The 26,689-nt window shown below is 41.3% G+C and overlaps 1 protein-coding gene across 3 annotated transcripts in view; it reads right to left on the reverse strand.

The window, feature by feature from the left end:
- Positions 1-26,689, reverse strand: part of LCMT1 (leucine carboxyl methyltransferase 1) — a 433,670-nt gene that overhangs the window by 91,529 nt on the left and 315,452 nt on the right. For 2 of the 3 annotated variants that reach the window (XM_044089403.1, XM_044089405.1), the window contains exon 9: positions 8,990-9,114. In XM_044089403.1, the coding sequence (XP_043945338.1) occupies positions 8,990-9,114 (125 nt within the window). The remainder of the gene's footprint in view (positions 1-8,989; positions 9,115-26,689) is intronic. The other variant, XM_044089404.1, reaches the window with a different exon arrangement.

Here is a 26,689-nt window from a genome sequence, read left to right on the forward strand (position 1 = left end):
GACATCACTATGTGGGAGGTCCCACTGGCTCTTTTATACAGCATGCAAATCAGGTGGGGATTACATCACTTTGGGGGAAGAAGCTAGAGCAAGAGCTCTGGCAGACGTGACATCATCATTTCAGAGCCAGCTAGAGGTTTTTCAACTTGGTTTTCAAAGTGAAAGTAAAACAGTTTGGAAAGGTAGGAAGCCTAACAGGGAAAACAGTTGAGTGGATTAGTTTTTAAAGCTGCATGGGTGACTTTTCGAGGCTGTATCAACAAACAGGGTGTAAAAGTGACAGCAGGTTGAGCAATCTGCTTTAATATCAATAATAATTCAATAATGCTGACATTTCTGCTTTAATATCAATAATAATTCAATAATGCTGAAATTTTTATCTCAAAACTACAAATTAACAAAAACAAAAATGTAAACATTGTCTGTGTCTACATTCCCCCAGGGAGGAACACAGAAACCTTAGAAGACTTCTTATATTGGTTATCCAATAACCACCCTCCAAGAAACAATTGTTCTTGGGGATTTCAACACTGACTGGAACACTTGCTCTTGTGAAACTCCTACAACCCACATAAACCTCTATGGATTTAGTCAAATCATAACCATCCCCACCAGGACAGGAAAACCCAATAACAAGGAAAGTACCCTAGACTGGATACTCGTCAATACCCATAGTCAATCTTATAAATCAGGCACTTTGCCTGATGACCTAAGTGACGACTGTCTCACCTATGTAATCAAGCTCAAAATAGACTGCTCCTACCAACCCACCTATAGAACATTAAGAAACAACAAGAATTTTATTCTCACCAAGTTTCAAAATGAACTTAAGGCATGCAACTGGTCAGTACTAAAAAGTCTCCCCCTAGATGAAGCAGTAGCATACTTTAACACCAAATTCCTTGCTATTCTTAACTCCCATGCTCCCAGACGCTCTATTAGAACCAAAGTTAATATTGCACCATGGCTTTCTAAAGATACCAAAACCAAAATTTCACTTAGAAACAAAGCATGGGCCACCTACCAAAAAACAAAAGCCCCAATTGATCAACTAAGATTCAGACAGCTAAGGAATGACACCAAAAAATCCATAACCTTAGACAAAAAGAACCACTACGACCATCTAGTGCAAAAACACCAAAACAAACCACAAAAGTTCTGGACAGGAATAAACAAACGACTCCACCCAGGCCAAACCGCCACTCCACCCCCCACCACCCCCAGCTTCCCAACAAAAATCCCCAGTAGACATTGCTAATAACTTCAACAGCTTCTTCACAGAGACTATCCAGCCTCTAGCCAGCCAACTCTCTCCCAATGGCTCTAATTCTAATGTAGCCACACCCAGTACCCAAACATACTTTACCTTCCAAAGTGTTCCTACTCAACTTATTCATGCCCTACTTAAGAAACTAAGACCCACCACCCTGGCTGCTGACCTCCTCCCAGCACACTATCTGCAAAAGGCTGCTGACACCATAGCCTACCCAGGTGAAAAATAAAAATTATTTTTAAAATTGGATTTTCTTACAGACAAGATAGACAGAGTCCCGACTTATCGGTCTCATGCGCGCGGAAACCAGTCGGCGTCCCCCCAGGGGGGACAACAAGGAGATCTGTGCACTTTTACAGTGCACAGACCAGATTATGGGTCTCGGCCCAGACTGCAGGTGTATTAACTGGATGTATTCAGGTAAGGTGCCTTTAATTTACAATGTTTATTTTTATTTGTATGGAGTTTGTGCTTTTAATTTACAATGTTTATTTGTGTGTGTATGGTGCTTGTGCTTTTAATTTACAATGTTTATTTGTGTGTGTATGGTGCTTGTGCTTTACTGGAGTTTGTGTATGGTGCTTAGTTGAGTTTGTGTATGGTGCTTGTGCTTTACTGGTGTGTGTGTGTGTGTGTGTGTGTGTGTGTGTGTGTGTGTGTGTGTATGGTGGTGTGGTAGGGAATGCCTCAGGCTTGAACCCTGTACCCTGTATGCAGGTGTTAAAGACTTGAGTTCTTTCAGATTTTTGCCTCATATTCGATCTGATCTGTTCCTCATAATATCTGTGGTTTGTAAATGTTGCAATGCTTGATATTTGATGGTGTAGTAGTAGCATTGTTGCCTCACAGCTGCAGGTTCTTGGGTTTGATTCTTGGCTGGGGTTCCTTCTTTGTGGGGTCTGTATCTTCTCCCTGTGTTTGTGTGGGTTTGCTTTTGTGTCCTCCCATGTTACAAAGACATGTCTGCATTATTTCTTCCTGGGCCTCTGCTGAAAATTGTTTATTTGTTCCAAGTCAGACTGTCCTGATTACAAAATGTTAAATAAAATTGACAGGCATTTGAATTTCAGACTTAAGGGTTTCTGAATGTTTAATTCCGATGGTGCAGTGGTAGTATTGTTGCCTCACAGCTATAGGTTTTCTGGTTTGATTCTTGGTTGGGGTGGCTTCTGTGTGGAGTCTGCATCTCCTCCATGTGTTTGTGTGGATTTGCTCTGGTGCCCTGCCATTTTACAAAGACGTGTCTGCAGTTTTAATCCCTGCTGAAAATTGGTTTTGTTCTGTCTAAAATTGACAGGCATTTGAATTTCAGACTTCAGGTTTCTGAATGTTTAATTCCTTGCATAATTGATGGTGCAGTGGTAGTATTGTTGCCTCACAGCTATAGGTTTTCTGGTTTGATTCTTGGTTGGGGTGGCTTCTGTCTGCATCTCCTCCCTGTATTTGTGTGGATTTGCTCTGGTGCCCTGCCATTTTACAACAGTATTAATCCCTCGCCTCTGCTGAAAATTGTTTTGTTCTGTCTAAAATTGACAGGCATTTGAATTTCAGACTTCAGGTTTCTGAATGTTTAATTCCTTGCATAATTGATGGTGTGGTGGTAGTATTGTTGCCTCACAGCTATAGGTTTTCTGGTTTGATTCTTGGTATCTCCTGCCTGTGTTTGTGTGGATTTGCTCTGGTGCCCTGCCATTTTACAAAGATGTGTCTGCAGTTTTTGTTTTGTTCTGTCCATTTGAATTTCCAACTTCATGTTCTTCAGAATACATAGTAGCACAACCTTTTTTTTTGTTTATAAGATGAATATTTTAAATTTGTCCCTATTTTAACTGAATTCACTGAATATGTTTGAGGGCTGTATTCCCTCATTACTGGGTTTGTCCAGGTGTTTTGTACTAAGAGGTTGACAGCTATGGTGAGAACTGAATTCACTAAATGATAGCCATTTAAGTTTCAGTCTTCCTCTTTTTACAAAGCAGCTGATGTGGCGTAGTGGTATGTTACTCTGACTGTTTTTGCTCAGGGACCTTGGCAGTAAAATATATGGTGGCAACACAACATTTTATTCTAGCAACTTTCCAAGGTTATACAAGCAATGTTTAATGTGTCCCTGTTTTGGGCTTTAATACATTTTGGCTTTGTTGAGATGCAGTTGAGTATTGAGTAGATTTTACAAGGAACTGAGAGCTGCAGGGGAATAGAAGTTTAGTGCTTTGCCAAGTTAATACTATAGCACAACAGGCTGTGTACTTGCTTTTGATGCAGAAGGTTGTGGGTAGAATGTTCTCCTTGGTGAAGATACTAACTATGAGTTCGTTATCAGTTTGCCATCCATTTCCTTTGCAATATTATTACTAGCTTATCATTTTTAATGTAATATAGACAATTTCAACAGACACTTTATTTTTCGATGAAACCATGAAATATAATCATTAGTTACAGATTTCTTTAATGTGGAATTATTTAGATGACTGACTTCAGAGATTGTGCATATTTACTGATAATGGACTGTAGAATTGTGCATATTTACTGATAAAGGTGGACTGTAGAATTGTGCATATTTACTGATAATGGTGGACTGTGGAATTGTGCATATTTGCTGATAATGGTGGACTGTGGAATTGTGCATATTTACTAATAATGGTGGACTGTGGAATTGTGTATATTTACTAATAGTGGTCGACTGTGGAAGTCTATATGGTTTGTTTCATTGCTTACTGGAAAAATGTTCAAAACAAATTTAAAACATCCTGTAACAAGTGTACTGTATTGTACAAGGAATATAATTTACATGTATGTTTCATATGTTAATCTTTATCTGCCACTGGCAAAATGTATTTTCTTTGAATGTGGGTTTCAATGCTGTTTCAATGAATGTGAGTTTCAAGGGCAGAGAAGTTTTAATGCTAAGTTTTCATTGTGAGACTGCATTGCTTTGTTTAACAGATGACTTAGTGTTTGTGCAGTAAAATACAAAATAAAACTTTCAAATGAAGTCCAACTCATCATAGAAGTAAAGCAGTATGCACATTAGTGTTTATGGTAAATGGAGTGAAACAGCCAAGTATAATGGTTCATTGGAATGGCTGCAGAGGCTCCATTCAACCATTGTTTTGTCAGGGGGGGAAGGGCAGCAAACTCAGACAGGCCCAGCTGAACTATACCTACCAACTGTCCAGATTTTCAAAGAATGAATAGATTTTTGGTTTGTTCATAAAATTTGTAGTTTTAATTCCTAAATGATTTGCCAGAAGTCACTCTAAGTTTCAGACTTCATAACCTTCAGAAAAATGCATGTTAAAGTAAGAGCTGTTGTATCAACTGTCTCAATTTATACCAATTTTAGTACTGTTTATATGTGCCCCCAATATATTTGGCCTTGTTCTGATTTACTGCATTAACAGGTTGAGAGGTACATGCAAATAAATTGCTTTATAGAATTAGGCATAGCCAACCTCTCAACTGTCCCCAATTTTGGCTCAAAATGTTGCTCTTCCCCTTATAATCCCTCTGCAATTTTGGAAGAAAACATGGAGGGTTTACAATTAAGAAATAACTGTAATAATCAAAGTTATAGATTACTTGAAATGCATGTAGATTCTTTTATATTTTGTCAGCTGCTCAAGGTAGCAGTACTAATATTAAAGTGTCCCTTCTTTGACAGGTAGCAGCTGTATTGTGTGTCTATTTTATATGTTTGCATCACGTTTTTGTCCATTTTTCATAAAATTGCGTTTTTGGGCAAATTAGTGACATCACTAAAGACTGAAGTTAGAAAATGACAGACATTTGAGTTTCAGATTTTATACCCTTCAGAAAATTCATACTAATGCAAGACCTATTCTATTATCTTTCTAAGTTTATTAGAGCAATATTTAAAAATTGTCCTTATTGTTGGGCCTTTGTCCCACTTCTGTGTATGGCTTTGTCCAGATTTCTTGCTCTTGAGGTTGAAAGGTATGACAAATGTGTCAGGGCCATCACAGTCAGCCAGTGAGATTTCAAATTGTGACATGCTTGTTGCACCCCACTCCCCATGTAGTGACTCTGGATATGTCCAAGCAAGGCAATGGGGAGGACACACTGCATAAGTACTACAGTGGCTTTTCATCTGTCCTTGATTTTGCAGAATGGTCTGGTTTCTGTCATATTTTGTACTGTTGATTTATGCTTATTACTCAAAGTGCCTGTTGCTCTGTGTTTTAAGTAGCAATGCTTTAATGACCATAAGGTAAGCTTGTCTGAGATCGTAAGATGCAAGTAAGCTTTAATAAGCATACTGTTAAAACATTGAAAGCCTTTCTGTTGTTGCCATGCAGAGAATACTTGACTAGATAATGTATAAGCCTTGGGTATTAAAGGACAGGATTCCATTATTTTAAAAAGCTCATTACACTTGTTGGAGACTTCCAGTCATCTCTACAGACTTTACCCGTAAACTAAACAGAATGCCAATCATGTGTGGTCCATAACCTGTACAGTAATCCTTTAAGCAATGTATCTTGAGCTTGTTTCTTGTTTGCTTTTCATTTTTACTTTTATCATGTTTTCCCCATGAAACAAGTTGTCAGGCAGCAGGTCTTTTTGGATAAGAAACATTTTTACAAGTGGGGCATCACATAGATTTCTACTTTCAGCATGTTACTTGGTACTTTAATAAAGCTGAATATATTATAATTAGGACTGCAGTGCAAGGAGAAGTGGTTTGAGTTGAGTGCTTCTGGTTTTCTTATACTTGATTTTGACTGGCATTCCAGTAATGTATTTAAAAGTAATTTATTTTTCATGCCTCACAACCTTTTGTTTCCATCTAGATATTAAGTAAGCTGTCATGCAGCCAATGCATCGAAATATTTTTATTCTTCTACACTTATTTTTGTCTTGATTGGACTTTCATAATGATGGTTTGCCACATTTAATTAAAGTTAGTTTTGTGGTTTTGTGCATAGCTCCTCCACCCATTCAGCTGTCTCCTGCAGCCCCCCTGTGATTTGAAGTCACCAGCCGCCACTGAGCCTACCCCATTTCTATCTTGATCAACAAAGCTATATCTGAAGCTACTGTACACCCACTATATGAAAAATCTCCCATGTCATGCCTCTCCATAAAAGAGGTAGTTCCACTGAACTGTCAAACTTTAGACCCATAGCTATTCTGTCACCTCTAGCTAAAATTATGGAGAAGTGTGTACACATACAGCTCATGCACTACCTCACACAGAACAAGCTGTTGTCCAACTTTCAGCATGGCTTTAAGCCACACCACAGTACTACTTCTGCCCTCCTCTCTTTCTCCAACGTCATTAACCACAACCACAATAATAACAAACTATCCTCAGCACTCTTTCTAGATCTATCCAAGGATTTTGACATGGTTGACCACAAAATGCTTATAAATACCTTGAAGGCCTTCTCCTTAAACAAACATACACGCCAATGGTTTCAATACTACCTGCAGGGCAGGTAACAGGCAGTCCTATGGCAGGACAAGCTATCATCTCGCCTACCCATCACATTAGGAGTACCCCAGGGCTTGATACTAGGACCCCTTCTTTTCTCCATCTTTATCAACGACCTTCATTCAGTTATCTCAGATGCTACCTGCATTCAACATGTGGATGACTCCACCCTGATTTGGTCCAACACCTCACCAGCTACTTTATTCACATTAACCCAAATTACCTTCAATACAGTGGAAAAATGGCTCTCCAATCAACATCTAATCCTAAACCCCAACAAAACTAAGCTGCTCCTCTTCTCCCCCACATGCAGGACCCCCCTGCCAGCCTTCAACATAACCGCTAACAATGGCACTATCATCTCCCCAGAAGCCCAAATTAAACTACTGGGTGACATGGTTGATAACCTGAAGTTTGATGCACATATCAATCAAACTATCAAAACCATTAATAAAAAACTTGGCTCTCTTTACAGAATCAAACCTTTCCTTACCCCACTTGCTAGAACTGCAATTGCCCGTTCCCATCTGCTATCAACTCTTCTCTATGCCTCACCTCTATTCTCCAACTTAAACAAATCAGATCTTAATAAACTATCATCCTGTTAAAACCACATTGCCAGATTTGCTACTGGCACAGCCTACCGAACACACCACTGTCACAAACTAAATCGCCTAGGATGGCTTGAACTGCCAAGCCTACTGCAGTTCAACCAGTTAATAGTGGCACATAAAGTCCTTTACCAACCAGAAAATACGCCTGCACTAAAAATATTAGCCCCTACACCAGCACCCGGCCACTGCGATCATCCACTAGACTCCTAGTTCAAACATACAAATCTAACTACTCAGCTGGGGACTCTCTGTTTGCCAACTCTGTTGGAAAAATATGGAACAGACTCCCAGATGACTTGACCCTAGAACCCTCACTAACTCAATTCAAAAACAAACTCAAGAAATACTACAAAACTCATTGGTTATGTCCTTGCACTAACCCCTAACTAGTGACCTCTCTATTTCTTTGGTGCCTTACCTTCAACTACTTCTAACTTTTTTCTACCACTCCACTTCAGGAAGGGTCAATTGTATAACTGCTGCTCAGTGTGTCTTAAACCTGAATGTAATGTTATGTATGTTTAACTTTGAAAATAATGTTATGTTTTGTAAAGTGTCTTATAATAAGTACTATATGTGTGAAATGCTGGTATTGCTTATGATTGTAATCTGCTTGAAACTAGCATTTACTAAATGCTGAATATGTATTATCTTGGAGCTTTTCTCCCTGGGCCTCCTCTGAAAATGGACATATATCCAGTCGGACTATCCCAGTCAACAAATATAAATAAATACATATCCCGTTGTTATCCTTTAAGTGATACTTTAATAAAGTGTTTAAAAACAAGGGAAGCCAGGTTCTTGAACTTTCATCCAACATCAATGAATCAAGCATGGGGGAATGGTGCTGGACTGTGGTGGCTACAATTTCTACATGAGGTTTATCCCAAAGAAATGGGGCTGTGAAGAAGCCTGTATACCGCAACACACTTGTTAGTTCAGCAGGCTGTAATAAGAAGTGAAACATTCATATGAAGCAGGTGCACCTAAGTTATTGAGCAGTGATTGGCTACCAAGAGATTTGGGCCAATCACCTGCTCGATAACTTAGGTGCACCTGATAATGCACTTCACTGTCCTCCCAACTAAATTTCAGCAATGTGACAAGTCATGATTAATACTTCAACCTTTGAATCACAGCAGCAATTAATTTCACTGCATAATCAACGACACGATCAGCAGATTAGGGTATCAATGTGAAAAACAAATGGCAGCCAAGTCCGTAACTTTCCTGTTTCAGCATCTGGCAGCCAGAGGGTCATTTTATATGCAAGGAAATTGTATGCCTTAACATTGGATACTGAATGCCTGGAGTTTCTTAGACGTAAATGGAGGGATTGCGGGCAGTATAAACAGTGGAAAAGTCAGGACTCTGGTGGTGTTAATCTTGCTACTTAACAGAGATGAAAGGAATAAAAGTGTGGTCATAGCTCCCACCAAAGTGCATTCTGACTGCTTTTGGTATAAATAGTGGTGGCTAGTTGTTGGGTATATAGGGTGCATCATAGTCTGTCACAAGTGCCCTCTTGAAACAAGATCAGATCCTTCTTTGCACAAGTTTTTGACTAAGGAAACTTAACAACTAAAAACATTAAATGAAAATACCTTAACACCATTTAAAGAAATAACGCTGCTTAACAATTACCTGCTAACATCATCCCGTGGCAAACTGTTGTACACACTCATCATGTCAACTGCAGATGCGTTTTCCCAGCCATTCAACAAAAACCTGTCCTTCTGCAATAAAGGTATGAAACAAAATGAATTAATCTGCAAGAAAGCAGAATAAAAGGGTTAATAACATAATACTGAGTTTAGTTGCTGAAATATCTGGAAGAATGAGATATTGCTAGAAATAGCAAAGATAAGCAGAAAGGTTGAACAAGACTGCCTTGTGCAAGTCTGCAGAACCAATTACATAATTAACAACCAAGACAAACACAAAACATACCACACAGCTAGATATCATACATCACTGTTCGGTGATTCACAGCGTTGTAGAAAGCAAATTTAACAATAAAATGTGTGTGTGGGTGGGGGGGCGGCAGGAAACACTCCTCCAAGTATACAGTTAATAAAACAGATTTAGGTGTAACATAGTAAACAATCAGCTTTTCCCCAACTGCCAATCTTCATGTCACAACATGACTGTTTCAATCAACTTCTTCAAAACATCACTCAGATCCCCCAGCTACCTTCTCCTACCAAAGGTCCCTCAAGTCAGAGCAAGAAAGTAAGCTGCTCCTTTCATCTGAGGCCCACCAGCTTTACAACAACTTATGGAGCTCATTCACATACATTAAACAGAAAAGCATAACTACAAAGAGTCAGGGACAGTTCTGCAAGATCTCTCCATCCCACCTGAGGCCCTGAGCCTGGACAAAAAAAAGATTAAGGTTCTGTTTTTTTTCCATCCTCTATTCAAATCTGAAATATCTCTTAACCTTACTGAATACCAACCACCTCGTGGAGTTTACTGATCTGTCAGTAATACTAAATAAAAAAAGTAAATGGAACAGAACTGCAGTGGAGTTTTGATTAAAACTGCTTAAATAATAAGAAAGGCTGTCATATCACCCTTTCCATGTTATAGGCAATGCGTGAAACAAAATATAAATAAACTGAAGTTTCCGCTAAGTAACTCAAACTTCTGGAATTCCCAAATATAATGGGGTCTAACCGTACAGTACTCCACAGAGGAATATCTTAAGCTAACTCACCAAAGACTGGACATGTGCTACATAAAAAGGACCAAGTCTGGGTTAATTTCCCATCCCAAAACCATGATCATTGCTCAGAAAAACAGAGAAGGAATATATCCTTTCTTTTGTTCAAGCTGCAGAAAAAGTAATACTGTTCAAATGAATCAAAGAGTAAGCAAGCTGTCAGAGAAAACTGGAAAGCTTATGAAGCACCCAACACCACCTCAATCTCAAGTACAATGAAGTGTAGAGTTCTGCTAAGCCTTGGACTGGACACAAGATGAGCTTCCTAGCTTAAGCAAAAAACTGTCAAAAAAATTCCTGGATTGGGCAGTCTAACAGAAAAGGATAGTCAAACAAGTAAAATACAACCAGTGGGCAATCTTACAGAAAACAACAGTAAAAAATGTAAAATACAACCAGTGGGCAATCTTCCTCCTGAAGAAATCAAATGGTTTAGATAATTCACAGGATTAAAATTTTGTTTCACTGACCTTACAAAATTTACCTGAAGATCCACATTTCTCAAAAAGACAGGAAACATTAATTAGCACTGTAAGTAAGCTCCAGGATCTTTGTGAAATTCCTTGTTGAGTTTTGTGGATGACTCCATCTTATAAACTAAGGTACAAGAAGTTCAATCCTACAAGGCAATGACCTCGACTGAGTTCAACACTACACCTAAAAACATCAGTAACTTGAACTGGTCTCTTGGGATTGGAAAGTTAGGCCACAATTTACAAATGCTGAGTGTAAGTAAAGGTTACTGAAAACTGAAACTAAGAGTTATACAAACACAAATTTAGCAAATATGATATAATCACAGATTCAGTAACATGTCAATAGACTAGATCTATGAATGCAGGCATGAAATAACAACCTGGTCGTTAACACTACTTTTAATAGACTGCTCATACTCTCAACAGTGGCTGCAACAAATAACTTTCAGCCATACTTAACCAGTCTGTAGAATCACATCTGGAGATATTTTCACATGCTTTGGTGTGTTCAAAAGACGATAGGCCACAGCATCAATAACTAACACTGGTCAAAAGCAGTAGATAAAACAGTGGTCAAAGCAAAGATGATAATACATTTCAAACAAACATTTTATGTCTGAATATGACTATCATGGCTAGGACCGTACAAAACCCATGCAAGTGACTGATGGGCTGTATTTCATTCCATTACTGTGATGATTATATACTTCCAATTTTTGCTGTACTTGCCTGAAGGGGCAGTTACTTCCTTTTTGTGGATCATACTGCAGCAATTTCCTCCCGTACCTGCTAGTTGGCTTACATAATACACTTACACAGTTTATTTTGCTGCACTGGTTAGTGTTCCTACAGATTCCCAGTACCAACTAAAGATAATTAACCTGCTTTGGAACCTGTAGTTAGCAGCAGCAGTTTATCAGAGTGCTTTCTAGACTGCTTGATCCTAAACATTAAGCCAGCTAAACTCTTGACTGCTTTTGTTGCAAAAGCAACTTATAGCACTGTGGTGCACACAATACTGGGTTCTAGGAACTATCCTGTTTTGACATTTCTCTACATTTCTCCCAAAGCAGATTTTCTATAAAGTAACTGGTAGCACTGTACTCCTCTGCCATCCCCTACATCCCTGGGGCTTCTTGTTGCCATTTGTTGGTTTGGATCTAACTAATCTTGTTATACTGTTCACCTGGGTCAGCCTGAGCCATACATCTTTACTACAGTGCTTTAGCAATTAGGCTTAAAACTTTTAAGTATGTTCAAGTTTGCTGTCAAGTCTGTGTTTAACCACTCCTACAGCAAATGTTACAAGAAGTTGGTGATCAGCTACAGTTTTACTGGCCGAGTTTATTGACCGTCAAACATTACACAGTCTTGCTCTTGTATGCAGTGTGACCCAAAATATGAGAATGGATTAAAAGAACAAATAAACTGGAAAACTTTAAAAGTGCAATTGGGCATTGTTAAATAAACTAAAAGGCAACATTTACATACCTTCATAACATCATGTAATGTCTGATTTTTGACATTATGTAATAACCAGAATTAGCTACATATACTCCTGGGAAATTTTCCTGTGAGTTCTCCCATGGCTAATTCTAAACTGCAGCTATAGCAACGCACAGCAAGCTCCCAAGTTTTCCTAGCTCTCTTTTTCATTCTAAGTAACAAAACAGCGATCCTACTTAAACACCTACTGTTACGAGGAGTGCACCCACAGAGCTGTAGTAATGCTCTTCATATGGATCACTGCTGCAGTAGTACTCGTGCATAAGGGAAAATTACCAAAGCAGGGCATGCGACTGGTCTCCTCCTCTGCCTCTCCAACCTCAAGGGGTAGATACTCAGAGAAAGCCTTAAGACAGCAGTGCAACAACTGCCCTGTTCCTGGACTGCACATTTAACTTAAAATGTTTGGAAAACTCTGAGCAGACACATTTAAAAAATGCTGCAGATGTGGCAAGGAGTTCCAGCATGTCACTGCAAAGTTTCCCCATCCCTCTCCTAGCAGGAAAAGATACTTTTAGCCAACAGACTGTCCCAAGCTGTTTTCCAGAATCATAAGATACAGACACTTTCTCAATCTGCCTGAAGGCCTTGGTTCTCTTAATGTAGTACCTCAGCTACCGGAGTACATTAAAGTAAAATCTGTTTCACTTTATATAAAAAAAAAAAAAAAAAAAAAGGAATCGACTGGCTTAGTTCAGAGATAACTATAAGACTACCTTTACCATGAAGGAAGATGTAGTTCTAAAGCTTACACTACCCCAATGGAAAACAATTAGTTCCTTATGGTTTACATAAAATCTGCCGTTCGAAACAACGAAAAGTAATAACGAACACAAACATTCTGAATGTTCACAATGTCTACCCAAATGATCGACACATTTGAGTCGACATAGTGACCAAAACCATCACGTGATAGCCGTATAGGAGCTGATGTAAAATCAGACTCCTATATGACATATCACGTTTTTGCAGGGGGAAAGCCCCCCTGCACCCCCCCCCCCACTACTAATATATTTTAACTCTGAGATTGCACTACAGTGGGGATATGGATGAATTTCCAATCCCCCTGTACCGCGATCTCCGTGCAGATAGTCAAATAAACTTATGTGAATGCACTACTGCATTCGCATAAGTGTGTTCGACTATCCCATCCATTTGGATTGTGTGCACGACATTCTGATTTTTGGTAGCAGTGCCGCCGACAGACTGCCGTTTGCACAAACCATAGTAAACAGTTCCTTATATATGACAGCCTGCAATTCTAAGATCCTCCTAGTTGGGGCAATGGCAATTAAGAGAGAGATGTCTGAAGCTGCTGGCCCCAAGGGATTAAAAGTCAATCTCCCTAGCATGAAGACAAACTCCAAGGCAGATGGATTGCTATTACTGGTGAATGGAGATGCATAATATCCTTAAAGAGCTGTTTGACTAGCAAATGCCTTAACAGATGCAGACCAAAAATCAAGCAGGCTTAAATACCAAATATGTCTACTTGATGGAAGAGGATATGACTGCTATAAAAAGATTTAAAAGATGAGACGGGTGCCAGAGGAAGCCATGCTTTACTGGGGCTCTGGTCAATACTGCTTCATCAAAATAAGAATCCTCTGAAGTCTGCCAGAGACAAGTACATCATGTTAGGTTTGCAAATCTTTTTATCTTATTTGAATTTGTTGACAGAAATCATAATGGGCTGATTTCATGTTCAGCTTTTATGTGACAGAGCAACAAATCAACAAAGTTTCAAATATCAAAATGACACTGTAAAGTAATACAACATCTTGCATAGTACAAAGGCAGGATGAACAATAACAGAACGTAAAAAAAAAGTACAGTTTTGTACCTACCATAAATGTAGATGTTCGAGTGTATACCCTGCTGCAGTCATGACACTTGGGTTATCCTGTCGTCAGGCGGTCCCGCAGTCGGCCTGAATTCCAAAGTCTTGGTCCGACGTCAGTTGCTGTCGCTTCTTCCCTGACGTCAGTGCGCCAGGGGTATAAAAGAGGCATCCAACGCCATTTTTTTCAGTTTTTCTTGCCCCAGATGTCGGGTGCCCCCCCCCCCAAAAGGTGGCCAGTAGATAGCACCAATAATAAAAATTTAGCACAAACAAAACATCCCTCCAGCTATAAGCAAATACACCACAACACCACAAAGGTTGTATCAGATTTTAAGGTATTGAAAAAGGTTTCAGTCAGGTTAGAGAGGATGGAGGGAGGGTAACCTGGACTGCAGCAGGGTATACACTCAAACATCTACATTTATGGTAGGTACAAAACTGTACTATGTTCATCGTGTTACCCTGCTGCAGTCATCACACTTGGGTTGAATCCCAAAGCTAAGGATGGGAGGTGGAGTCAAACAGGGTTAGAGGAAGCTAGAAGGCCCTGCAAAACTGCAGTGGCAAAGCCAGCTCTAGACTTAGAGTAAAGTGGTAAGTGATGGTGTTTGGTGAAGGTGTGTACTGAACTCCAAGCTGCAGCCTCCAGAATATCCTTGGTTGGCACCTCCCTGAGGAAGGCTGTAGATGTAGCTGCTGCCCTGGTGGAGTGGGGCCTTATGCTGGCAGGAACTGGATTTCCATGATGGGTGTAGCAAAAACGTATGCAATGTCCTATCCATTTGGAAATGGTCTGTTTTGAGATAGCCTTTCCTTGTGATGCTGTAGCATATGATACAAAAAGTTGGTCAGATTTTCTGAAAACCTTAGTTTTATCCAAGTAGTAACGTAGTTGCCTGTAAATGTCCAAGGAGTGCAGGAGTCTTTCTCCTTTGTTCTGTGGATTTGGAAAGAAGGTGGGTAAATGGATAGTTTGATTTAGAGCCACACTGGATACCACCTTTGGCATAAAGGAGGGGTTAGTTCGTAGAGAAACTCTGTCTTGATGAAAAATGAGGAAAGGCTCTACTGCCATTAGTGCCTGCAGCTCTGAGACTCTTCTGGCTGAAGTAATTGCTAGCAGCAGGGCAGTCTTCCATGATATAAACTTTAAATCAGCTGAGAAAGCTGGCTCAAAAGGTGGCAGCGTAAGTTTTTCCAAAACAAAGTTGAGTTCCCAAGTTGGTGTTGGTGCTGTCCTGGGAGGCCTAATGTTTTTGGCCCCTCTGAGGTACTGCCTTAGAAGTGGATGTGAAAATAAAGGAGGATCCATGTTGTAGTGAGCTGAAATAGCTGAGGCATGGATTTTAATAGATGAAAAAGAAAGTCCTTTGTGTAACATCTCAGTTAAATATTGTAGAATCTGAGGTATGTTCGGCTCAAGGGTATTTTGGCCTTTAGCTTGGTTCCAGGCGCAAAATCTTTTCCATTTGTCTAAGTAGGCTTTCCTGCTGCTGGGCCTCCTGGCCTCCAGAATGGCATCCATAACAGCTTGTGAAAGAGGAGCTGGCTGGTTGCTTAGGTGATTTGCCATGCAGCCAAATTTAAGGTTTTGAGCTAGCTGTGTAGAATCTGACTGTCTTGCTGTGTGAGCAGATGAGGAATTTGTGGTAAAATCCATGGTGGGTCATGGACCATGTTCCTTAGTAGTGGGTACCAGTGCTGGCGTGGCCAGTCTGGGGCAATGAGCATCATTCGGAGTCTCTCCATCCTGACTTTCAGCAGCACCTTTGTGAGAAGGGGCAATGGAGGAAAGGCACATACTGTCAGCGTTTTCCAACTGAATGAGAGTGCGTCCACTTTCCAAGCTTGATGGTGAAATGTCCTGGTGCAAAATTTTGATATTTGATAGTTTTGGGGGTTGGCAAACAGATCTATGTCTGGGCGCCCCTATGTTCGAGTTATCATTGTGAATACTTGTGGATCCAGTTTCCACTTGTGGGGATCCATGATGTTCCTGCTTAGGTCGTCTGCCAATGTGTTCTTTTTTCCTGGCAGGAATTGAGCTTGTAATTGAACTTGGTAAGCCAGTGCTGTGTTCCACAAGGTCATTGCTTGCCTGCATAGAGGATAGGAGTGTGTACCCCCTTGCTTGTTTATGTACCACATTACTGTGGTGTTGTCTGTCCTTATTATAAGCTAAGCTGTCCAGGATGTAAGAGGTCCTTGAAGGCTGTCAGAGCATTCTGTACAGCTAGCATTTCTTTTTGATTGATGTGCAGATTTCTTTGATCTGCAGTCCATATGTCTTGAATGCACTGTCCTGCCATGTGTGCCCCCCAGGCATAGTCGGATGCATCTGTTGTCATAGTCTGCCTGGCTGGGGGGGTAAGGTGAAAGGCTGACCCTTGTTGAGGTGACATGCCTGTGACCACCATAGAAACTCCTGTTGAAGGTAGGGAATGAGAGGTATCAGTTTCCAAGCTGTGGCTGTGTTGAGTCCATACGCTTTTCGGGTACCATTCTAATTTCCTCATATGCAGTTTTGCAAATGGCATTAGTAGTATGCAAGATGCCATAAAGCCCAGGGCCTGCAGAATTTTTCTTGCAGGGAGTTGGGCCTATGTTGCCATTATTTTGAAGTATTGAGTTAGTTGTAGTTGTTTGTCTGGCGTCAGATAAGCCATCTGGGCCATTGTATTCAAGCTGGCACCCAGGAATGTTATATTTTGTGAGGGCACTAGTTTTGATTTCTTTTCATTTACTGTGTACCCTAGGCAACTTAGAAGGTGTTTTACAAAAGCCAGATGTTGTAAGAGAATGTCCTTGCTTTCTGCTTGGATGAGGCAGTCGTCCAGGTATGGGTATATTTGAATTCCTCTTTGTCTACAGTATGCAATTACTGGTGCCAGGCATTTTGTGAAGACCCTGGGCGCAGTAGATAAGCCAAAGGGCAGTGCAGAGAACTGGTAATGGGTTAAACCTGCCATGAAACGGAGGTATCTTCTGCAATTTTGTCTGATAGGGACATGCAGGTATGCCTCCTTGAGGTCCAACGTTACTAGCCAAGCTTTCTTGCCCAACATGGGAAGAAGCTGCTGTAGTGTTAGCATCTTGAATTTGGGTACTTGCAAGAATGTGTTTAGAATCAAAAGGTCCAGAATGGGTCTCCAAGCCTTGTCCTTTCTGGGGACTAGAAAGAGCCTTGAGTAAAATCCTTGGCCTTGCTCCTGTGTAGGTACCAGTTGAATGGCTCTCATATCCATGAGAGCTGCAATTTGTTTTTGTGCCTCTGCCCATTGATTTTGTGGCAGGTTTGGCATTCCTTTTATCCTTGGCAAGGTGTGGAAATGGAATCTGTATCCTTGTGAGATAATGTCTAGGACCCATTTGTCCTTTGTGATGATGCGCCAGTTGTCTGCAAAAAGTGCTAATTTTCCTCCCAAGGGAGCTACAAGAGAGCTTTGCTTGGCAGTTTGAGTTTAAGTCATTGTGTTTGTCTTCTAGTAGTTTGGGATCTGTCTTCTCCTCCCTTCTGTGTTGCAGTGCCCCATTGGTGAGGTTTGTAAGGGATTTGTGCTTGACCTCTGCCCATTGGGCGTCTGTATTTACCCCTCTGTGATCTGTCAGAAGCTGGAAAGGACCAATTTTTTGTTGGCCAATTTCTGCTGAAGCATGGGGGTTGTACCTGTAAGAAATCTTTGACCGTCTGCATAGATTTTGCCTTATCCTCCATTTTCTTTAAAACCTCTTCTGCTTTAACTCCAAATAAAACATCCTGCTGTAAGGGTGCATTTAGTAACTTTGCTTTAACATGATCAGGCAGAGTTTGTTCCTTTAACCAAGCATGCCTACGTATGACCGACCCAGGAACAGCTGCTCTACAGGAAGCTTCTTGCAACAGATCCTGCATTTCCTTGAATTCAGACTGTTGAGGGTGCATGCTCATTTTTTATTTTATTTGAGACATTAGGAATTGCTGGTATTTCAGCATGTGAAATTGACAATTTAGTGCTCTCATAGCTAGAGTAGCTGAGGTGTAAACCTTCTTCCCCCACCTATCTAGTGCTCTGGAGTCCCTTTCAGAGGGTACGGGATTTTTAGCCATAGAAGCCTTAGCCCCTTTGGGACCCTGGGAGATTGTCTCTGGGTCAGCAACAGAGCTTTTGTAAAGGAATTTGTGAGTCAGGCACTCTATAATATCTGTCTGGTTTGGCTGGAGCAGGAGGCAGAGAATCTGGATTTAGACTAGATTCTAAGTAAACATCATCCACAATGTCTAAAACTGGAGGGATAGCAAGTGGTCTGTGTTGGGGGAGTAAAAGAAACTCTCAGAGCCTTTTCTTTGAGTCGGAGTAGTCCTGACCTTCCCAATGGAAATGTTCCCTCATGGTATGTAAGGTTTCCCCAAAGGAATAGTCTTCAGGGGGAGAAGCTAAGGGAATGGAATCTTCAGCATCAGAATCTTCATAAGGGGGAAAGGAGTAATCCTGTTCCTCAGAGGAGCCTGAAGAAATAGACACTTGATCAGAGGAGGCATAATCCTCCTCTTGTCTAGGCCTTTTGTCTGGGGGGGGTTGGGAACCCCTGATTAGAGAAATCAAATCTTCAGCCATTTTAAGCATCTGTTTCTTAGGCATGGGGCCTTGAACTGGAAACGGATGTGCAGTCTTTTTTGGTTTTAGAGGAGTTTTAAGCTTAGCATAAGATTTTATGGTGAGAGTAGTCGGTCTGAAGACACCTTCTGAAACCGAAGGTGTTTCCACAGCACCAGCTTCTCCTTCCGCAATGTCGTCGGTAGGGCCTAAAGAAAATGGCTGCGATGGCCTAGAACTCTCTGCTTGAGAATCCGAAGCAGTCTGGGGTTGCAATTCTGTGGTCGCCAGGGGCTGCGTAGGTGCCTCACTGAAAACCGGAGAACCGGAGACCAGCCCAGCCGAGGCCTCGGAGTCTGGCTTGGATCTAGGCTGCCTGTCCTTATCTTTGCGTTTTTTATGCACGCCGGTAGTCGGTTGCTCCGACGGCATAGTGTAATTAAATTTCCTACCGAAGTAGTGTCGTGCGAAATCAAAGCGTCGCTTTATAGTTTGCTTATTGAACCTAGCACAAAACTGACAACCAGTTGACGTCATGGTCTGGGCCTAGGCAAGGTATACAATAAGAATGAAAGTCCTTATGAGGTATTTGCTTCCCACAAGAAATGCAATTGTTAACTTTTTCTGACATCGGACTGAGGCAAGAAAAGGTTCCCCAATGGGGTACTTAGCTTTGAAGACTTCGGACTGAAATTCGATTTGAAAATCTCAGGAGTCGGCCGACCAGCACTTGTGAACTGCTTCTGCTTCGGGCACCGCGCGGCAAGAAAGACTGAAGAAAATGGCATCTGATGCCTCTTGTATACCCCTGGCGCACTGACGTCAGGGAAGAAGCGACAGCAACCGACACCAGACCAAGGCTTTGGAATTCAGGCTGACTGCGGGACCGCCTGACGACAGGATAATCCAAGTGCGATGACTGCAGCAGGGTAACATGATGAACATCTTCTTTCAAAGAAGCACCTTAACTAAACAAGTCAGGCTGAGTAAGAGAAGTGATGGAGGAAGAACAGATTAAAAAAAAAAAGGTTGATGAAGGATACAGATGACAGAAGGGAGGCAAATGAAGGAGAGGGTTTAAGCACATTATTAGTAAACAATTACTAGAAAAAAAAAAAAAGTACCACATTATACGACTGTGTACATCCTAAACATTTGAGTGCAACACTAAGCCTGAATTCTGAACAAGGTCTACTACTACATATTAGGTTATAAAGTGTTCCTTCCCTAGCTAAAATTATGGAGAGCCAGGGTTATCTACACCAAAAATGGACCAGAAGAATCATACTTGGTCTCTCCACCAGTGCCTTTTGCAGCAAAGGGGTTGGAAGCACACGTACAAGAAGAGGTTGCCCCAGAGGAAAAGAGAAGGTGCCCACTACCAAAGTTTTCTAGCACAGAAATCCTGAACAGATCCTGAGAAACTGGTTACTGCCTTCAGAGGTGAACAGATCAACCACTTATCCCACATTTTTCTGCTAGCCTTTGAAGATGCTACTCTTTAGTTGTCAATCATAACTGATTGCCAGAATATGGCTGAGAGTAATCATTGCACCAATAAGTTCTGATGGTGCATACTAGTATGACACATTGATACTACCCTTCCAGGACTGCATCACTACACAGTAATTAAGATACAAGCATATCCCCCCCATCCTTTGATTATGTAGCACAAGACTGTGTCATTGTCCATGGGCAAACACAAGATCCTAGTTTCCATACAGGTTTGACAGCTTTGACTGCTACCACAGCAAGCATTTCTTTGGCACTCTGCAAATTACCTGTGTGCGCCTCCAGTCACTATCCAAAGCAAATGTCACCAGGTTTTGATCGTGCCCGTGTCTGTGAGTGTGGGGGGTTGAAACTGCATTCCAACATTTGCCCTCACTACATGAATTCTTTCCAGATGCAAGTGAGAAAGGGCATCTCCTTCTCTGATGGCTGAAACTGTTGTTCCCACTCGTTTTTGAGATATCAATGGATTTTTTACATAAGAAATGTTGCCAGGGGCATCATAAGGGTAACAGAAGCCATGAGCCCCAAAGTACTTAGAACTCTCTTACCAACATACATCCTCTGAGACTGCAGCAAGACTGCCTCTACAGAGCTCACATTTTACAACGGCAGGAAGGCCTAAGACAGTACAGTGTACATAGTGGCACCCAGAAAGACCTCAGAAATAATGAGGGTTAGATTGGACTTTGGAAGATTAATGGGAAGCTCAAAGTCCTGAAAGCAGTCGAGGATGAAAAGGAGCTTTCTCACTGGGCTTGCAGCAGGCAGTCATCCAAATATGGATATGTACGAGGAAGCCCTCAGTCCTTAGGAACAATTGAGGCCAAGGAATTTATTAACATTCTGGGAGATACTGAGAGCCCAAACAGCAGGGAGGTAAAATGAGGAATCACCTGTTCTTCCTACAAACAAGAATATGCAGATGGGCATTCTTAAGGTCCATGGTGACCATGAACTCACTAGGCATTAATAAGGGAAGAATTGATTGAAAGGTATTTTGTACTTAAGCATTCTTAAGATGAGGTTCAACTTTGATAGGCCATCTTTTTTGGGACCAGGAACAGCCTAGAATAAAAATCCCTCCCTTCAAAATCTCAGGGGGGTCTTCTCGATGGTGCCCAGAGCTAGAAGGGTCATATCAACTTAACATGAGTTACTAAAGTCTCTAGCTCAAACAAAACCTTGTGTCAGTCCCACAAACTAGCATCCCACCCCTAAGCACTTCAAGTGAAAAAAGGGCTTCTGCAAAATTTAAAGGATGCTTCCTGCAGACAGGACCACAGTACCCAATCCATGTGTCATCATATGCACAACCATATAAAGAAAGGGAATGGCATAGTTTCACCATTCCAGCTGTATAGACCTAAGTCTGACAATCCAGAAAAAATGAATAGTACAATATCATCATCTGAGACATGTGGTCCTTCCTTATGACAGCAGCCATAATCCACCAGCCCACCTCTGGTACAGATATTATGCACAATAAAAACATTAAAGTGACATGTCCATCTTGTTAGACAGGGGTATATTTTCTAAACTGATACTGTCTCACTGCTTTTAACAAATATGACATATTTAGCTCCAACAGAATCTTCCTTATACCTTACCCATACATTAGGCCATTTCTGTTACTGTCCTTTACAAACTTCTCAATCATCCCCCCTTTCCACTCACTGCCACCACAGCTGCACAGAGTACTCAAAGTGTGGTTACACTAAGGACATTGTGGAAATAATGAGTACAGTTTTGGAAGATTACCCCTTGTTCCTCCTCAAATGACAGTTTAGTACCATCCTATGCCAACAGCTCAATTTGCTCATCAGAAATGGAGTCATGTAAGATTGATAATATTAACAGGATAGATGGCAATGAGCGGGGGGGGGACTCTGGCAAAAACAAAATGGCCAATGTGTGCACTAGAACGCATTTTTTTATTCAATTATTTTTAATACAGAAGCCAGACTTGTTGCTGTGATAATCTTAATGAATGGAATTAATCTGGTGAGTATAAGTACAGTTGTATACACTTACCATAAATGTAGATGTTCGAGTGTATTCACTGTTGCAGTCATTACATTTGGGTAATCTGCTGAAAGGTTGCCCTCAGTCAGCCTGAATAACAAAGTCTTGGGTCCTGCGTCGGTTGTGGTCTCCTCTTCTATGATGTCAGGTCTTGAGGGGTATAAAACATGCAGCAGACGCCATTTTATTCAGTTTTTCTTGCCCCAGATGTCAGGTGCCCCCCCAAATGGGGAGCAAATATATATATATATATATATATATATATATATATATATATATATATATATATATATATATATATATATATATAAATAAACAGCAATATATGAAAATGCATTTTTAGCAACATAAACTTTACCTTCACCTAAAAGCAAATACACCACAAAGGCTTTAGAGTATAGTGAAGGAAAGAGCAGTTATAGAAAAGGGGGTGGCGGGTGGGTAACCCGGACTGCAACAGCGAATACACTCGAACATCTACATTTATGGTAAGTGTACACAACTGTACTATGTTCTTCGTGTTTCACTGTTACAGTCATTACATTTGGGTAGAATCCCAAAGCTATGGATGGGAGGATGGAACTAAATAGTATTAGGAGCGGCTATAAGGCCCTGCAGAACTGCAGTGGCAAAGCCTGCCCTGGATTTAGAGAAGAGAGGCAAATGATAATGCTTTGTGAAGGTATGAACAGAACTCCAAGTAGCAGCTTCTAGAATGTCTTTGGTTGGAACTCCTCTGAGAAAAGCTGCTGAGGTAGAGGCAGCTCTGGTGGAATGTGACCTGATTCCCTTGGGTACAGGTTTACCATGATGCAAGTAGCAGAAACGAATGCAGTGTCTTATTCACTTAGAAATAGTCTGCTTTGATACAGCCTTCCCCTCTGATCCTGAAGCAAATGCCACCAGTAGTTGCTCAGACTTTCTTAGAGATTTGGTCCTGTTTAAGTAGAATCTTAGTTGTCTGTGTACGTCCAATGAATACAGAATCCGCTCCCCCTTGTTCTGCGGATTTGGGTAAAATGTTGGCTGGTGAATAGTTTGGTTAAGAGCCACACTGGATACCACCTTAGGCATAAAGGAAGGATTGGTCCTGAGGGACACCCTGTCCAGGTAAAATGTAATAAAAGGCTCCACAGCCATGACAGCCTATAGTTCTGAAACCCTTCTTGATTAAGTATTGCCAAAAGGAAAGCTGTTTTCCAAGATAAAAACTTTATATCCGGAGTAGCTGCTGGTTCAAAAGGAGGCAGGGTGAGTTTTTCCAACACAAAACTGAGGTCCCATGCAGGAGTTGGTGATCTTCTGGGAGGCCTTAAATTTTTGGTCCATCTAAGATGCTGTTTTAGCAGAGGATGAGAAAAGATGGGAGGCTCCATGCTGTAATGAGCCGAGATGGCAGAGGCATGGATTTTTATTGAAGAGAAGGATAGGCCCTTGTCAAGCATCTCAGTCAAGTATTGTAAAATCTCAGGGATATTTGGTTTTGCTGCGGCTGTTCCTTGTGCCTGGTTCCAAGCACAGAATCTCTTCCATTTATCAGCATAATATTTTCTAGTACTAGGCCTGCTGGCTTCCAAAATGAGATCCACAACAGATTTACTGAGAGGTGCTGTTTGAATAATTGCCTGATCAGCCATGCTGCAAGGTTCAGAGTTTGGAGCTGAGTGTGCAGAATTTGATTGTTCTGCTGAGACAGTCAATGAGGTATTTGAGGAACGTTCCAAGGAGGGAGTTGAAACATATTCCTTAGAACTGAGTACCAGTGCTGGTGAGGCCAGTCCAGAGCAATTAGAATCATTTTTGTTTTTTCCTGGGTGACCTTTAGTAAGACCTTGAAGAGAAGAGGTAGAGGGGGAAAGGCGTAGACTGATAAGTTTTTCCAACTGAAGGATAGGGCATCCACTTTCCATGCTTGTCTGTGATAAGTCCTTGTGCAGAATTTGTCCAGTTGGTAATTTTGGGGAGAGGCAAATAGATCTATGTCTGGGCTCCCTCATTTCTGTGTTACCATGCTGAAGACTTGCGGATCCTGTTTCCACTCGTGCAGGTCCATAACATTTCTGCTTAAGTCATCTGCCAGAGTATTTTGTTTTCCTGGCAGGAATTGAGCTTGAAGATGTACTTGGTAAGTCAAGGCTGTGTTCCACAATGCCATGGCTAGTCTGCAAAGGGGGTAGAAATGTGTACCCCCCTGCTTGTTTATGTACCACATAACCGTGGTGTTGTCCATCTTTATCAGTAGTTGACCTGGATGAAGTAAGTCCTTGAAGGCTGTCAGGGCATTCTGAACAGCTAGCATCTCTTTCTGGTTGATATGCAGATGCATTTGTTTTGGGCTCCATATGCCCTAAATGCATCTCCCTGCTAGGTGGGCCCCCCCAAGCATAGTCTGATGCGTCTGTAGTTAGGGTTTGGGTGGCCAGGGGTAGAGTGAATGACAGTCCCTTGTTTTGGTGACATCTCTCTGCCCACCAAAGAAACTCCTGTTGTAGGCAGTGAATGAGAGGAATCATTGTTTCCAGACTGTGACAATGTTGACTCCATAAACTTTTTAGGTACCACTGAAGTTTCCTCATATCCAGTCTTGCATATGGAATTAGTAGAATGCAGGATGCCATGAATCCCAAAGCCTGCAGAATTTGTCTTGCAGATAACTGGGTTTTTGTTGCCATCTGTTTGAAGTATATAGTCAGTTGCCTTTGTTTGTCTGGCGTAAGGTAAGCCATCTAGGCAGTTGTATTCAAGCTTGCACCCAGGAATGTAACTTTTTGAGAGGGTACCAGTTGTGATTTATTTTCATTTATTGTGTACCCTAGGCATGTTAGAAGCCTTTTTACAAACGCCAGATGTTGAAGAAGAATGCCCTTGTTCTCTGCTTGAATGAGACAGTCGTCCAAGTAAGGGTAGATTTGTATGCTTCTTTGTCTGCAAAATGCGATTACTGGTGCCAGGCACTTTGTAAAGACCCTGGGCACAGTGGATAAGCCAAAGGGCAGTGCAGAGAATTGGTAATGCATAAAACCTGCCTTGAAGCGGCGGTATCTTCTGCACGATTCCCTTACTGGGATATGCAGGTATGCCTCTTAAGTCTAGAGTCACTAACCAAGCATTCTTGCACAGTATAGGCAGTAGCTGTTGTAAAGTCAGCATTTTGAATTTTGGAATGTCCAGGAACGTGTTCAAAATCGATAAGTCCAGTATTGGACGCCAGGCATTGTCTTTTCTGGATACCAGGAAAAGTCTTGAATAAAAACCTTGTCCTTTTTCCTGTTCTGGTACTGGTTGAATAGCCCCCATATCCACGAGGGACGTAACTTGTTTCTGAGCCTCTGCCCATTGATTTTGTGGCAGATCTGGCCAACCGTTTGGAATTGGCAAAGTATGGAAATGAAATCTGTACCCCTGGGATACTATGTTTGATACCCACTTGTCCTGGGTAATTAACTGCCAATTTTGAGCAAGAAGTGCTAATTTTTCCCCCCAAGGGGGCTGCCAAAAGATAAGTGCTTGGTGATGTTAGAGGGAAGTCATTGAGACTGCTTACTGTAGGGTTGTGCTTTGTTTCCTCCAGATTTGGAGGTGGAGGCACCCCATTGCTTTGACCTGTAAGAACCCTATGATTGGTATCTAGAGCCTTTTGAGTGCCTGGATTTGCCTTGAGAGGCTCTGTTGGACACAGGAAAGGACCACATTTTAGTAGGCCACTGCCTACTGAATCTGGGTGGCTGCACTTGTAAGAAATCTTTTACAGTTTGCATAGATTTAGCTTTGTCTTCCATTTTCTTTAAAACCTCTTATGCCTTATTACCAGAGTATCATGCTGTAAAGGTGCATGCAACAATTTAGCTTTAACATGATCAGGCAGATTTTGCTCCTTGAGCCAGGCATGCCTTCTAATCACAGATCCAGTAACTGTGGCCCTGCAAGAGGCCTCCAAGGAACCAAAACCACATTGCAAAGTATGCTTTCCAACCTGTTCTGTTGCATGCAATAATTCCTGTAATTCTTTATTTTTCACACAATCAGAAATCAACATAATTTTCTGCCCATAACACGCTGTTGATATTTAAGCATATGAAACTGTTTAAGGCCCTAATTGCCAAGGTTGCAGACGTATAAACCTTCTTTCCCCATCTATCCAGTGCCCTGGAATCTCTGTCAGAGGGGGTAGGATTTTTGGCTGTAGAGGCCTTTACACCTTTGGGACCCTGTGAGATAGTTTCAGGATCAGCAGCAGGATTTTTGAATAGAAATTTGTGGGAGTCAGGAACCCTGTAATATCTGTCTGGCTTACTAGGAGCCGGAGGTAGGGAATCAGGAGCCATGCTTGATTCTGAAAACACATCAACAATGTCTAATACAGAAGGTATAGCCAAAGGCCTATGCTGAGGAAGAAGAAGGAAATCCCTAAGCCTCTTTTTTGATTCAGAGAAATCCTGACTCTCCCAATGAAAATGTTCCCTTAAAAGTATGCAAGATTTCTCCAAAAGAATAAACCTCAGGAGATGCAGATGGAATGGATTCTTCTGCATCTGAATCCTCATAGGGTGGTATAGAAAATTCCTGATCAGAAGAAACAGAAACCTGATCTGAAGATTCATAATCAGTGTCTTGCCTAGGCCTCTTAGCAGAGGAAGGGGGTGGTGGTTAGGAACCCCTAATCAAGGTAATTAAGTCCTCAGC

The sequence above is a fragment of the Protopterus annectens genome, chromosome 12.part0, assembly GCF_019279795.1.
Source record: "Protopterus annectens isolate FY-2018-M chromosome 12.part0, PAN1.0, whole genome shotgun sequence".
NCBI classification, from domain to species: Eukaryota; Metazoa; Chordata; order Ceratodontiformes; family Protopteridae; genus Protopterus; species Protopterus annectens.